Source organism: Eschrichtius robustus, chromosome 2 (genome assembly GCF_028021215.1).
Source record: "Eschrichtius robustus isolate mEscRob2 chromosome 2, mEscRob2.pri, whole genome shotgun sequence".
Lineage (NCBI taxonomy): Eukaryota > Metazoa > Chordata > Mammalia > Artiodactyla > Eschrichtiidae > Eschrichtius > Eschrichtius robustus.
In genome coordinates, this window is record NC_090825.1 from 127,853,373 (window position 1) to 127,868,713 (window position 15,341).

Below are 15,341 nucleotides of genomic sequence, written 5' to 3' on the forward strand. Positions count from 1 at the left end.
TGTCCTTGTTTTCACTTTTTTTTTTTTTTTTTTGGTCACTCAGATCCCTTTACTAGATCTTATGTCAAAATGTTTCTGGTTTATGTCACAGAGCTCATCCAGGGGTGTAGTGGGAACAGCAGAACCATCTGTGGATGGAGACTCCCCAAGAAAGGGCGGTAGTTATTTTTCTGTTAGACAATCCTGCCCTTCCTAAGTGTGCTCCTGCTTCTCTCAAAAACTTGAGTAGGAATTCTCAGCCCCCTCTGTGTGTGTCAGATGACCCCCCAGGACAGGTGTGATGGTCAGTTTTAAGTGTCAAGGTGGTTGGGTGATTGTAGTGAATAACCCAGTTATTCAGTCAAACACTAACCTAGGTGTTGCCTTGAAGATGTTTTATAGATGTGGTTAATGTCCGCAGTCAGTTGCATTTAAATAAAAAGATTATCCTCAAAATGTGGGTGGGCTTTGTCCAATCAGCTAAAGGGCCTTAAGAGCAAAACTGAGGCTTCACTGAGAAAGAAGAAATTCTGCCTCAAGACTGCAGCATCGACTCCTGCCCGAGAGTTTCCAGCTGCTAGCTGGCCCTGTAAATTCTGAACGTGCCAGCCTGCACAATCACTGAAGTCCTTGAAATGTCTGTCTGCCTGTCTGTGTCTCTCTCTCCTTCTCTCTGTTTCCTCCTCTCTCTCTCCCCCCACCACCTCCTATATATATGTAAGTATGAATATCTCCATCTTACTGTTTCTGTTTCTCTGAAGAACCTGACTGATACAAGAGGTAACACCTACCTTGACAAGATAGATTTCAGGACATGCAAGAGATGACTCCCTTTTTGTCACATTTAAGAGGAAAAACAAGGCCATCCAAGCTGCCCCTGAGATGATTTGAATACTGATCTTCATTGGCTGACTAGATTAGACATGTCTAAAAGCAGAGCCCTCAAGGAACACTGTTGAGGTGTAAAACTTTACTGACAGAGGAAGGTGGGGAAAGTATGATGACTGTTTTCTACGATCAGTGTTACTACTGGAACTGGCGGTGGGTGGATAGGGGGGTCAAAGGCATTCAGTGACTGTTCCAGGACACCAGCCAGCAAGGGGCAGAGTTGGGATACGTGAGCGAGCCCTGTGGTTGCAGAACCCAAGCCCTTCCCAAGGCAGTGGCTGCCTTGCCCTCTTTGTTGCAGCCTCAGGAGGGAGGGCCACCCTTAGGGACTGTTGAGAGGGTTAGAGAGAATGTTATAAAGTACCTGGCATGAAGGGCTTATGAAACATTTTATGAAACATTAGCTGAATTGAAGAAAACCAAGGCTTAGAGAAAAGCAGTTTTACTTGTTTTTTTTGCTTATGCATTCATTATAATCTTGTCTTGCTCACTGGCTTTGGGCAGAGCATTCAACCCTTCTTAGACTGTTCACCTCTTTATGTTTTTATTCCTGCTCATGTCTGTACATAATGCCATAATCCCCCCTTCCAGGTAACCAAGGCCCTCAAGGTAAGCCCACTGCACTTGCACGGACATAAATTGAGTGACAGGGACTGGATTTGGGTCCTAAGTCTAGCTAGGGCGTTTTGCCAAGTAGGCTGGCTTCCTCAGACCCAGCCCATTGCAGACATGTGCCAAGAAACTGTGTGTCTTCAACTGGTACCCTTTACTAGACCCTTGGCCTTTGGTCTCCCCCACCTCTTTTTTAAAAATTTGGGGTATAATTTACCTAAGTCACCTGTTTTTTAAGTGCACAATTTGATGAGTTTGGGCAAATGCATGCAGTCAGCCGGCCACCATTTCAATGAAGATCAGAATGTTTACCACCCAAAGGTCCTTTGCGCCCCTCTGCAATCCCATCCCCATGCCACTTGGCCCTTGGAAACAACTGAACTGTCTGTAGTTTTGCCTTTTCTAGAATGTCATATAAATGGAACGTTAAGTATGGTCCTTTCTGTCTGACTTCTTTCACTTTGCATAATGCTTTTTATATTCACCTCTGTTGTGACATGTATCAGGAGTTTGTTTTTATTGTGGAATAATATTCTGTTGTGTGGCTGAACCATAGTTTGTTTATTTATTTACCGGTCGTTGGGCATTTGGGTCGCTTCCAGTTTGGGGTGTTATGAATAAAGCTGCTATAAATATTCATGTACAGATATTTGTGTGGACATATGTGTTTATTACCCTTTGGTAAATACCTTGGAGCGGAATTGTGAGGTTGTATGGTTAAGTGTATACTAACTCTATAAGAAACTGGAAAATTGTTTTCCAAAGTGGATGTACCATTTTGGATTCTTACCAACAATTTGTGAAAGTTCCATTTGCTCCATATCCTCACCAATACTTCATATTGTGGTTTTTAAAATTTTACCCATCTTAATGGATATGTAGTAGTACCTCATTGTGATTTTAATTTGCATTTGCCTAATGACTACTGATGCTGTGCATCTTTTCCTGGACTTATTTACCATTGGCCTTTTTTTGGAAAGAAAACCTTTTATTTATAGACAACATGATTGTCCATGTAGAAATGCAAAGTACAGAAATACAGAATAAAATTTACCGCTAGAGACAATTAGCTCATTCACAGTGCTGTGCAGCCATTACCACTAGCTAATTCCAGAATATTTTTATCACCCCAAATGACAACCATATACACATGAAACACTTCCTATTCCCCCATTTTAAAATGTACCTGGGATTTGTTTTAATTAGGTATGGTAAGGCACACAGAAACAGATATGACTGTCACAAAGGATGAAGTTTTTATACTCACAGATCCATAGAAACAGGAGGCAGAGCCACCTGGCGAAGTGCCAGGGGTGATCCGGAGGCAGAAGAAGAGAGGGGGAAATGTGGGCAGGAGCCTTTATTGAGGTTTTTGTGGGAAAGGCAAGGCAGGGCAGGGTTAGCAAGCTGAGCAGACTTAGGGTTAGGTAGGTAAACACTTTGAGCAGCCTGGGCTGTAGAGGTGGTCCCTAGTTGTCCATAACTGGTCCTGGGGTGATTGAGGGCAGAGACTGTGTTCCAGACTGATTAAATGAGTTGGGTTGGGGTTTGCACTCAGGACTGATTGATTTGCATTTCAAAGGGATGTCCTCAGGCAAGCTGTTTGCTTTCTCCAGGAGTTAGCTGACTCTGGGAGGGGCAATCCCCCTCTGGGTCCACAAGGCCCCAAGATGTCAAAGCATCATAAAATACAGAAAATAGAAAACATGATTAATACACCCCCTCCTCCTAACCCTTGGCAACTACTAATCTGCTTTCTGTCTCTATGGATTTGCCTATTCTGGATATTTCATATAAATGGAACCATGCAATATGTGACCTTTTTTTCTGGCTTCTTTCATTTTGCATAATGTTGTCAAGGTCCATGTTGTAGTATTTCATTCCCCGGCAGCAAGCACAAGGCTGTTTTCTGTTTCTTGGTTTTGTTACTCCATGTAACCAGCATCTTGATCACCTTGTCTCCTCCTCCTTCACCTTCCTCTTCATCAAGTTGACCATTTTCCTTCTTTTCTTGGCTCCCAAGTTCCCTGATTCCTTGGTTCCCTGGTCCCCTGGTCTATCTTCTTTAGTAAGCTATTCATTCAAATAATTTTCCTCCTTTAAAATTTGGTTTTTAAAAAAATTAAGCTTTTTATTTTGAAGTAATCATAGATTCACAGGAAGGTGCAGAGAAATAGGGAGATCCAGTGCACCTTTCACCCAGTCTCTCCCAGTGTTGACAGCTTGAAAACTATAGTACATTATCAAAACCAGGAAATTGACGTTGGCACAATCCATAGAGCTCATTCTTGTTCCTCCAGTTATATATGCACTCATTTGAGTGTGTGCATGTTCGTGTATGTGTGTTTGTGTGTGTAGCTCAAAGCAGTTTTATCATGTGTGGCTTCTTCTACCACAATCAAGATGCTTAACTGTACCATCACCACAAGACTCCTTCATGCTACCCCTTTACAGACACAGCCATGCCCTGCACCTTCCCAACATCCCCTAACCCCTGGCAACCACTAATCTGTTTGTCCTTCATCTCTGTCATTGTTATTTCATGAATGTTCTATAAATGTAATTATACTCTATGTGTCCTTTTGAGTTTGGCTTCTTTCACTCAGTGTAATTTCCTTGAGGATCGTTGATGTTGGTGCATGTATGAAGCGTTCATTCCTTTTCATTGCTGAGTAGTATTCCGTGGCATGGATGTACCACAGTTTGTTTATCCATTTACCCATTGAAGGAAATTTGCATAGCTTCCAGGTCTGGCTATTACAAATAAAGCTGCTGTGAATACTCATGTACAAGTTTCTTTATGAAGATAAGTTTTTATTTCTCTGGGATGTTATGTCAGGAGTACAATTGCTGGGTTGTATGGCAAGCCCGTTTTTAGTGTTAAAAGTATTTTGCAAACCATTTTCCAGAGTGACTGTACCATTTTACATTTCTGTCAGCAATGTGTGAATGATCCAGTTTCTTTGCATTCTTGCCAGCATTTGGTTGGTGATGTTATTTTTTATTTTAGCCATTTATCAGATCTTGTAAATGTTTTGTTAGATTTATACCTAAGTATTTAATTTTCTTTGGAGCAATTGTAAATGGTAATGTGTTTTTTATTTCAGTTTCCACATGTTCATTGGTAGTATATAGAAATGAAATTTATTTTTGAGTGTTAAACCTGTCTTATGACCTTTCTGCACTCACTTTGTAGTTCTATGAGTTTTTGGTTAAAATTCTTGGGATTTTCTGTGTAGATACCACATGTTGTCTACAAATAGAAGTAGTTGTACTTCTTTTCTGATCTATATACCTTTTTTTTTTTTTTTTTTGTCTTATTACACTGGCTAGAACTTTCAGTACTGTGTTAAAAAAGAGTGGTTCCAGTGACATCCTAGCCTTGTCCCTGATCTTACAGGGAAAGCCTTCAGTCTTTCACCTTTCAATATGATGCCAACTGTAAGATGTTTATAGAAGTTCCCCTCTATTCCTGTATTGAGAGATTTTTCTTGAAAACATTGAATGGCTTAATTTTGTTGAATGCTTTTTCTGCATCAATTGCTATAATCTTAAATTTTTTCTGTTTTCACTGGCCAATATGGTAGGTTAAATGGATTCATCTTTGAATATTGAATCAGCCTAGCTTACCTAGAATAAATCCCACTTGGTCATGGAATATTTATATTATATATATATATATTATACATAATATATACATGAATTGTTTTTTGTTTTTCACTCACCTTGATATTTACTCTGACAAATGTAGGATCCAGAATGGTGCCTTTTTTTTTTTTTTTTTTTTAAATGGCACAACTTTTTTTTTTTTTAAACTTTGGGTTTATTTATTTATTTATTTATGGCTGCGTTGGGTCTTCGTTTCTGTGCGAGGGCTTTCTCTAGTTGCGGCAAGCGGGGGCCACTCTTCATCGCGGTGCGCGGGCCTCTCGTTATCGCGGTCTCTCTTGTTGCGGAGCACAGGCTCCAGACGCGCAGGCTCAGTAATTGTGGCTCACGGGCCTTGTTGCTCCGCGGCATGTGGGATCTTCCCAGACCAGGGCTCGAACCCGTGTCCCCTGCATTGGCAGGCAGATTCTCAACCACTGCGCCACCAGGGAAGCCCCAGAATGGTGCCTTTTTATAAATGAGCAAACCATATGCCGTAACTGCAATTCTTGGCCTACGTGTACTTTTGCCTCAGGCCAGGTTCCCAGCTGCTACCGTGTTACCTAAAGGCCACATGTGTTTCCTTAGGACGGAGTTTCTCAGCCTTGATATTATGTTCATTTTGGGCTGGATTGTTCTTTGCTGTGGGGACTGTCTTGTGCCCTGTAGGGTGATTAGCAGCATCCCTAGTCTACCCACTAGACGCCACTTGCACCCTGCCAGTTATGACAACCCAAAGTGTCTCTAGACATGGTCAAAGGTCCGTGTGTGTGTGTGTGTGTGTGTGTGTGTGTGTGTGTTGGGGCAGGGGCATGTTTGGAAATCACCACCCTCTCTATCAAGAACCACTGCCTTAGTACACTTAGCCCCTAACTACCCCAAGCTGGGGGGATGTCTTTTTGTCTTGGCTATGGAACAAAGGTGTGTGGTCATGGATACTACGAAAAGATCTGCCTCTTTAATAGCAGTGATAAAATATCTAACATCTTCTAAACATTGACTATGCCAACCGTGCTAAGCACTTTACCTATATTATTTTCTTCGGTGCTCAGATCCAGTGAGGGAAGGTGCTGGTAATATCCCCACTTTTCAGACTGAGGCATAGAAGGTTAAATGACTTGCCCAAGATAACACATTTTCTATTATCATTATTATTATTTTTGGCCACACCACACGGCATGCGGGATCTCAGTTCCCCGTCCAGGGATTGAACACACGCTCCCTGCGGTGGAAGCGCGGAGTCCTAACCACTGAACCTCCAGGGAAGTCCCCAAGATCACACATTTTCTAAATGGTGGACCCAGGTCTGTCTGACTCCAGACCTCATGTTTTTGCCCGTAGGATTCACTTCCCTGCTACCTGATTCTGTCACTCCTCCCCTCACATCCCTGGGTGGACACAGTATATCTCCAGGCCCTGGTCTGGGCACCTAGCTCCTCCCGCCTTCCGACCCCAGGATGCTTTCCCCGCCCTGTGCTCCACAGTCCCTCCACTCCCACCCATCAGAACTACCCAGCACTGCTGAAATACTGAAAACCTTCAGGCCTTCCTCTTGGGCTGTTTTCTTAGCCCAGCTGGCCCTTCTCCCTGTGCTCAATCTGAAGCTCAACTTTAAGACCCCGCTCCAATGGCTGCTGCTCTCTAGAACCTTCCCTGGCCGCTTCTGTCAGAATTTATGGCTTCCTTCTCAGTAATGCTGTAACACTGCTTCTCTGGTTAGCCTCCTCGCTACTGATGCTTGAGAGACGTGACTACTTGGCCACTTCCCCAGATCATGAGTTGATTGTGGTATTGATCGGATCGGGCTGAGTGCCAGTCTGTGGGGCTAATCATGTATCTGGAATTGGCTGGTTACTAAATTCAGTGTCATCTCCTTCAGGAGAGAATGGTGTCCCTGCCTGTGAGGAGTTGACATCACTCTATTTATTTTGAGTTTCCTGTCGATCTAACCAAGCACTTTCCTTGGTTGGACCTTGTAGGTCTGTTGAGGAATCATGAGAAAATTCTAAAGGCTTGTCATTCCCCAGCCCTGTCCTTGAGAATGATCCTGCTCTTCTTTCGGTGCCGCAGCCTGTGCCTCTCCTCAAGGTGGAGCTGGCAGAGTCACCAAGAACTCCCAAAGGCTGTCCTCAGATGCTGCAGCGTGGGCTGTTTTTCTGCACCTGGGCCCGGAGTCTTCGCAGGCAGGCATTTCACCCATTCATGGTGTGGCACCAGGAGGATGGGGCAGCTGTTCTCTACGGAACCAGCGTGGGCCCTGGGCAAGTCACTCCATATCTTAAAACTTTACATACTGTATCTTTTTTCCCCCTCTATCTTATAGAATCTCCATAATCTTCAGTCCACATGAGAGTGGTTTGGCTCTGTCTGCCCTTCTTCCACCCCCAGATACTCACTTTTTGTGGCTCTACCCCCAAGACCTGACGTGTGTCCCTCCAGAGCACTGCTCTGATTCCTGGAAGATGTATCTACCTTCTCCATAAGGCCTTGAGAAACTCCGTGTGATGGTGCGGCAGTGCAGGCTGTCCATCCGAGGAGCTGTCTCACAATTCCCTTGCCATTGGTCCTGGTGGATTACAGGTGCCCCTGGTGGATTACGGCTGCCCTTCCCCGTGGGACATGGTTGTGAGCCCTCGCCGCGCCCCCCCAGCCCCGCCCCCTTCCTAGCTGCTCTCCTCTAGCAATGCCCAAGGTTACCGTGTTGCTCTTAAGGCCCAGCCTCAGAACTGGATGCAGGATTACAAGGGTGGTCTGGAGTTGAGCCTTGGGGTTGAGCAGACATTCCAGCTGTTAACACCACTTAGAATTATAGTGACGTTCTTGGCCTCTGAACTCAGTTGGATCCTTGGACTAGTTTCTGCTGTTCTTCAGTCTTCTGATATCCTGTATTTATAACTGGTTTCATGAACCCAAATGTAAGGTATAGTTCTGGAGTCCGGCAGCCCTGGATTGAATCCTGACCCTGTCACTCATGAACTGGGTGACTTCACTTTGAGTCACTACTGTAAGTTACAAGCCACTTAATTTCTGGATGCCCCCTGTTCCTTCATCTGTAAAACAGAGATGACAGTACTTACATGATGGGTTTTTGGTGAGGATTAAATGAGATAAGACATGCCAAGTGCTTGCACAGCACCTGTCATATAGCAAGTGCCAGTAGTGGTGGTGAGGATGATTATGATGAACTGTGTTTCCACCTGGGTCAAGTCAGGAGGCCGAGGTCTGGGTCTCTGCCTTTCTCTGCCACTGTCATGCTGTGTCAGACTCAGGACATTTGGAATCAGAACCCCAGTGCCTTGAGATGCGAGGATTTCCCTGACAACCTTCTCTTCTGCGGCTCTGCTTCTTGGTCCCAGAGAGCCCTCTAGTGGCTGATCCATGAAGGTGCAGGCTCAGGAGGACAAAGGGAAGGAGGGGCCAGGTGGGGAGAGAGGTGGGCTGGGTGGAGAGAGGCTCCCCATCCAGGAGAAGAGCATGTGGTATTTTAGGGAGATGCCAAGGCTGGTGTCCGACCTGAATGTGGTCTCACTGCTGTGAAGTTCTACCTGTGGAACTTCGCACAAACCCCTTCTCCTCTGCAGGCCTCAGGGTGAGGAACATTGAGAACAAAGATGGACAAGATCTGTGTTTCCCAGAGATGATTTAGAGGGCCTTAGACAGTCATTTGGAAAACCAGAATGTTTATGTATCTTCATGTGCGCTACAAAAAATAGGAATTTTCAGATCTTTTCTTTTATGGATATTATCCTTTTAAGGTGAATAAAAACATTTTTTAAAATCTAAATACACTAAAAAAAATTAAATAAATAATAGTACAGGTGTTATTCTATCAGGACAAAAATCATAAAAGTGGTAAGCAAAGCAACAGAAATTTGGGCGACACTGGACTAGATTATTTGTGATTTCCCGCACAGTTCTGATAAGTTAATCCTATTTGTGTACTACCCAGTATTGTTCCCTAGCATAATGGTCACCAGTTACTGTTTATACTGCTATAAGCTCTTTGAACTTATCCCTGAGAATAGGGATATTATTTACTCTTCATTTTACTGAACAGTGAGAGGCCCGGTCATACCTGCCTGAGACCACGTTAGTGTGTGGCACAGCAGGTTAGGAACCGAGCCCATTGGGCCCCAGAGCCACGGTCTGCTGTGGTGCCTCCCATGGATGTGCCTTCTCTGCCCACCTGCACTGGGAGCCTGTCGGCAGGGACTGGACTGTCCAGTCTTGGTGTTGTACCCTCAAGGCCCGCACGGACCAGGTTGCCTGGAGACATTCATGTCCAGCTGGGCTTCGGGGCGAGCTGTGGAGCAGTGCCACAGTCTGACTCTGGGCATCAGGAGGCTGGCCTCCCAAGACCTGCGATATTGTCCCCTCTCCCTGACCAGTGCGATGTGTTGCCAAGGGTGCTGGCCGGGGGTTGCGGGGGGTGGCGGTCAGCAGTCCTGAAGTCTTGTCCAGGGCCTTTCATTCACCTGCTGCGTAGCAGACGTGTCCACTAACTATGCACAGTTGTATCCGAACTAGAGGCCTTTTTTCCAAATAGTGTCCTGGGCCCTTCTCCCAGAGGTTCTGATTTTGTATGTGTGGGCCTCAGAGATCTGTATTTTAGCCATTTTGCAAGGTTTGAGAATCATGGTGCTTAATGACCTCTGGGGTCCCTTCCAGCCCCCAAATCCCACGAACCTCAGCTTGGAAGGGCCTGTAGACCTTTGTGACCTTCCCCTGACCAAACAGCCTAAGTGACACGGAAAATAACAGTAAAAAAGATATTTTATTGTTAAAAAAAAAACAACAACCACAAATGACCAATGAAACCAGGCATCCCATCACTCACGCCCACAGTCGCCCGCACAGCCATGAAACATGCACACAAACACCCTGTCACCCACACAGCTCCCTCTTGCTGGAGGCAGCAGCCCTGTGGGTGAGAGTGGCTCTTGCTCTTCCTTTAGACTTTTGTCTCCAGAAGCAACACACATGAAAAGGCAGTGGACCGGAGACGGGGATTGGCAGGCGAGGGAGTGGCAAGGCCACCAGAAGTCTCTGGTCCCTACCACTCCTGGCTACATATGTTCTGCACATGTGTACACACGTACTATACGTGAGCGCCCACATGTGCAGACACGTGCCCACAATGACCCTCCATGCATAGGGTTGAGTCGCTGCAGGTAACACTTGGATTGGCAGGCCTCTGAAACAGAGGGGCAGGAAAGGACACTCCTGATGTCCGGCTCCCTGCTTCTCCACCGTTCCCTGCAAAGGAGTTCTGACTTCCTTGTGTCTAGGGAAGAAAAATCCCTTTGGGGCAACTCATCCAGACAGCAAGGTTGAAAAGTGCCTAAGAATTTTTTTAAAAATGAAGAATGATGTCCTTCTTGCCTTTGGCCCAAAGTGCTTGCGAAACTTGGGCTGACGAACCCAGAGTTCCATGAGGTCTGAATTCTTTAACAAAGACGGTTCAGGGGCTACACAGATCCTGGCAGGCCCTGGCTGGTAGAAAGTCAGGCTTTACGTCAGACTTAGAGAGGAGGCTCAAGGTGCTTGGAATTAGATTAGAGGAGTGGGACCTCCAGGAGACTGAGGCCAAGTGATGCTCCTCGGGAACCCTTGTCGCCATGGTTCACTGTCTTATGCCCGATGCCTAGCTCGGTGCCTGACGTGGAGCAGACTCTGCAGCGAGCATGTGAGCGAGGCAGGCAGGGCGCACAAGTGACATGTGGTAGCTGCTCCCCTGCTGCTCACCTGTCAGCCCCTAGGAGGACACCCTGTTGCCCTGCAGGGTCGGTGACCTTGGACCTTGTCTCTCAGCAGGTGTGGTGCTTGCCTGTGAGGCATGATCCCACCTCAGCCTGCAGAGTGCAGCAACAGGCAGGTCTAAGAACGTGCCAGACAGGCCCGTTCAGGCCCTGACTCCCTGGGGACTGTCAGGGAGACGCACACTGCCTCTTACCCATCCCAGGAGTCAGTTTTTCCTGGGGTTTCCAGGGTAACGGCTCTGTGCACACCCTTTCTGCTGGGGGCCCTAGTCCTGTTTCTGGAGCTGTACCCTCAGCTTCCCTTCATCCTCAGGGACTAGCTGGGGGTCTGGAAGAGCACATTTCAAGATGTGGCAGCCCGGACTGGGTATGGAGGCTTCCCTCCCACTTTCCCAGCCACGCTCAACTCGCTCCCCGCCAGACAGGGGAAGGCGCCAAGTCCTCGGCCTCCCCCTTGCCTCTGTCTGAGGACAGCTAGAACATGACCTCCTCGCAGCTCCCATAATCACTCTCCACCATGTCAGAGCCCTCATAGCTGGGGGGGGCCGGGGGCTGGCCCCGGCCCGTGGGATGCCCGCCCCCTACCTCGCAGTCGGCGTAAGAGGGCCCGGCCCGGCTGAGGCGCATGCTCACCCCCTTGTAGCCCCCTTCTGCCAGGCAGGGCCCTGGCCCTCCTGCTCCCTGCTGGAACTGCGAGTGGTAGTAGCTGATAGCTGTGTACTCGTTGAGACAGGGGGCCAGCAGGTGCTCCCGGGGACTGGGGGGCCGTGGGGGGATCAGATCTTCCAGGTTCTGGTTGCTGTAACGGGGTGGGAGGGGTGCTCGCTTGTTTCCCACGTCCAGTGGGAAGGGGAAGCCCCCGTAGAGGCCAGTGGGGTCCGGCATCACAGCTGGGTTCCGGTGGCAGCGAGGCGATGGCGGCAGAGGGCCGGGGGTCCCTTCGGAGTGGGGGTATTCCCAGCGTTCCTTCCTGGAGTAAGTTGGGGGCCAGACTGTGGCTCCACCTGGGTACACTGAAAGGGAACAGCAAGATAGGGTGAGCTCTGAGTTTCCCTGGTGAAAGTTCCAGCTGGCCTTAGAGCTGCTCTGCATGACTTAGCATGTGGTAGAGATGGGCCGAGGAGTTGGTGGGTATGTGGCCCGTCTGTGTGTGTTGTCTCTGGCAGCTTAGATTAATATCTAGAATCCAATGGGGCCAAGTTCAAAGCCAGAGATTTAACTCAAAGCCAGCCCATCTTGTAAATTTGTGCCACTGATCCAAGGGTCAGTGAATAAGGGAAGAATCTGAATGGCCCCATGCATCCCACCCCCATTCCTGGAGACAGCAGCTCTATCCCAAGTCCTACTGGTGAGTTTTTTCTCCTTAATTGAAGGAAACAAACACATATTTTGGACTAGGAGGTGTGATGGCATCTATCACAGAGGGCGGTTAAATGAGATGTGGCTTGGAAGGTTGGAGATCAGGCATCCTTGGTCCTCCCTCTGTCCTTGCTACTGAATAGTTGGGTGAGTTAGAATAAGTCACTGTGTCTTTATGGGTCCCAATTACCCTACTGTCAGAAAGAGCAAATACTTGTTTTGACTATTACTGAATAAGCCAGAAAATATAAAGTGCTTTACAAATACACCTCCTTTTGAGCCAAAGATGAGAGGGGGTGAAGGTCCCTCCTCTGGGTCAGCCAGGTCTGGCCCAAGGCTGCTGTACCTCTAGACTGGGCAACCAGAAGCTTGGACGACTGCCTCTCTTTCCCTTTCCAGAAACGCATAAATATACAGGAGCCCCCTTTTCACCTCAGGGATCCTACCCACCCCATCCAGGGTCTACAGGTCTCTGCCATGGACATCAATCCTGTGGAATGTCTTGGAATTTAGAGGAGTAGATCATGGTACGGTGGGATGAGGCCCAGACTCTTGAGTCCAGAGGCCTGGGATCTGGTCCAGCCCACTAGTGCCCCGTGACCTTGACCACATCCCTTCATGGACTGGATGGTGGCTCAGATAAGGGAGTGTTTCAGTCTATTACCCTGTTCCATCAATCCCAGAGGCTAAAGGCCTGTGGCTGTACTGACCCATCTCCTCGCCTGACCAGGTCCTCTTAATGATGGCCTCATTATCAGAGTGGGAAGAGACCACCACTGGCGGAAGTCTGGGAGGCACGCTGCAGACCATTGGCCGTTGCTTAGAGCTGGGTCCAAAAGTGACGAGTTCATTTGGAGCTGAGGTCTTGCTGGGCTCCACTTGGTTCAGGTTGTTGCAGATGCTTGTGCTCAGGGGGTTGAGCTCAATGGCAGGTGTGGCCTGGGTGTCAACACCAACACTCCTGGCCAGGAGGTCTGGGTCTTCCATGGCCACGGGCTTGTGGGACTTGCAACGGCGGCAGTAGAAGAGAAGCCCAGCAGAGATTATGACGATGACCAGTAGGACCACTATGATGATCAGAATCTCCTGCTGTCCCCAGTCCCCCCTTTTGATCTCAGGGGTGACAAGACAGTGTCCTTCTGAGCAGCCCCTTGATTCCATTTCACACCTGCAGACACGGAGAAGTAGTCAGGGGACTGAGTCACTATACTGCCCTTTCCATGTCCCCTCTTAAAAGATATATGGGATAAAAACCCCTGCACTCAAGCCTGCCTCTCCAATTTCCCACCAAAAAAAAAAAAAAAAAAAGTAATTATCACACATATCAACACATCAACTTCAGTTTCACATCATCCTCTACCAGTGAGGCATGAGACTCAGCAATACCCTTGTTCATGACCATTCGAATCTAGGCTCTGGGCAAGTCCATTATGTTCCACCCGTGAGATCTAGGCATTGGATACACTGCCTACAACTGAGGTCAATTTTCCAATCATATACTGCGGTAGAGGCAGCCAGCAACCTAGCTGTCCTTCGGGTCAGGGTCCCAGATACAAGTCAGCAGTCACCCAGCAATGGCAACCAGGCGCCAGTATTCCCTCTGTCCCTCACCAGGAGGTTGCAGGAACCCAGCATGGCTCCACACAGACCTTACACGGGACACCTTTCTCAGAGAGAACACCTAGAACCATATGACCTCTCAGGTCACCTTCAGCTTGGCTTTCATTGGTGTGAGGCTCCTAGGAGACTTCTATAGTCTGCTTTACCTACTTTTTTTTTTTTTTTTAATAGATCTTTATTGGAGTATAATTGCTTCACAATACTGTGTTAGTTTCTGTGGAACAACAGAGCGAATCAGCCATATGCTTATACATGTCCCCATATCCTCTCCCTCTTGAGCCTCCCTCCCACCCTCCCTATCCCACCCCTCTTGGTCATTGCAAAGCACCTAGCCGATCTCCCTGTGCTATGCTGCTGCTTCCCATCAGCCAACTATTTTACATTCGCTAGTGTATATATGTCGATGCTACTCTCATTTCGCCCCAGCTTTGCCCTCCCACCCCATGTCTTCAAGTCCATTTTCTATGTCTACCTCTTTGTTCCTGCCCTGCCACTAGGTTCATCAGTACCATTTTTTTTTTTTTTGGTTCCGTATATATGCGTTAGCATACTTTTGAGGGACATTGGGAAAGGCTCCCTCCATCCCACGTGAGTCCCAGTGCCTGAAATTTCACCACCAACAGTTTGTCCTTTGGGTTATATGTTGGCCTCCCCAAATTCTCTTTTAAAATGCAAACACCACTTTCAGCCAGGAAGTGTCCCCTAACACAATGGTCCCCAACCTTTTAGGCACCAGGGACCGGTTTCATGGAAGACAATTTTTCCATGGACCGGTGTGGGGAGGGGATGGTTCAGGCAGTAATGTGAACGATGGGGAGCGATCGGGAGCAGCAGAGGAAGCTTCGCTCACTCACGCGCCACTCACCTCCTGCTGTGTGGCCCGGTTCCTAACAGGCCTCGGACCGGTCCTTGGCCGAGCGTTGGGGACCCCTGCCCTAACACATCTACTGGATGGAGAGAATCCCCTGCTGCAGAGTGAGGCGCACAGTGGGGCTGGAAATGCCAGGTGCTGAGAGAAAGGACTTGGATCTTAAACACAAGGGGGAGCCTTGGACAAGCCCTTTCCTTCTCTGGGCCTCAGTTTCCTCATCTGTAAATTGGGTGGATGGACTATATCATTGGATCTCTTAGGCACCCACTGACAGCAAGGGGGTCCCTTGGGAGCTTGTTATAAATAGAATCCTTGGCCTCCTTCCTTGGAGATTCCAGTTTAGTTGGTCCAGGAATCTGTATTTTTCACAAGTCTCCCTCATGATTTTTAAAGGTTTCCAAGTTGGGGAGCCATAAAATGAGAGAATTGCCAAAGCCTCTTTACATCTAGGATTCTAGGGATGATTCTCCTTCCCTTACAACCCCCCCAGGCCAGCATAATACAAGGCACAGGTAGCTAGTGGTGGGGTTTGAGACCCACAGCAGTGCCTGTATCGAGTGGAATCATTACCCCCAGGCCGCTTTCTGGAAAGTCATGGTCCAGAG

At 47.8% G+C, this 15,341-nt stretch overlaps 2 protein-coding genes across 3 annotated transcripts in view; one reads left to right on the forward strand and one right to left on the reverse strand.

Moving 5' to 3' along the window:
- Positions 1-15,341, forward strand: part of SLC36A1 (solute carrier family 36 member 1) — a 161,988-nt gene that overhangs the window by 57,225 nt on the left and 89,422 nt on the right. The window lies entirely within an intron of this gene.
- FAT2 (FAT atypical cadherin 2) overlaps positions 11,361-15,341 on the reverse strand; it is a 61,460-nt gene continuing 57,479 nt past the window's right edge. The window contains exons 22-23 of the mRNA XM_068536241.1: positions 12,956-13,413; positions 11,361-11,899 (exon numbers count right to left, since the gene is read on the reverse strand). Coding sequence (XP_068392342.1) covers positions 11,361-11,899; positions 12,956-13,413 — 997 coding nt within the window. The remainder of the gene's footprint in view (positions 11,900-12,955; positions 13,414-15,341) is intronic.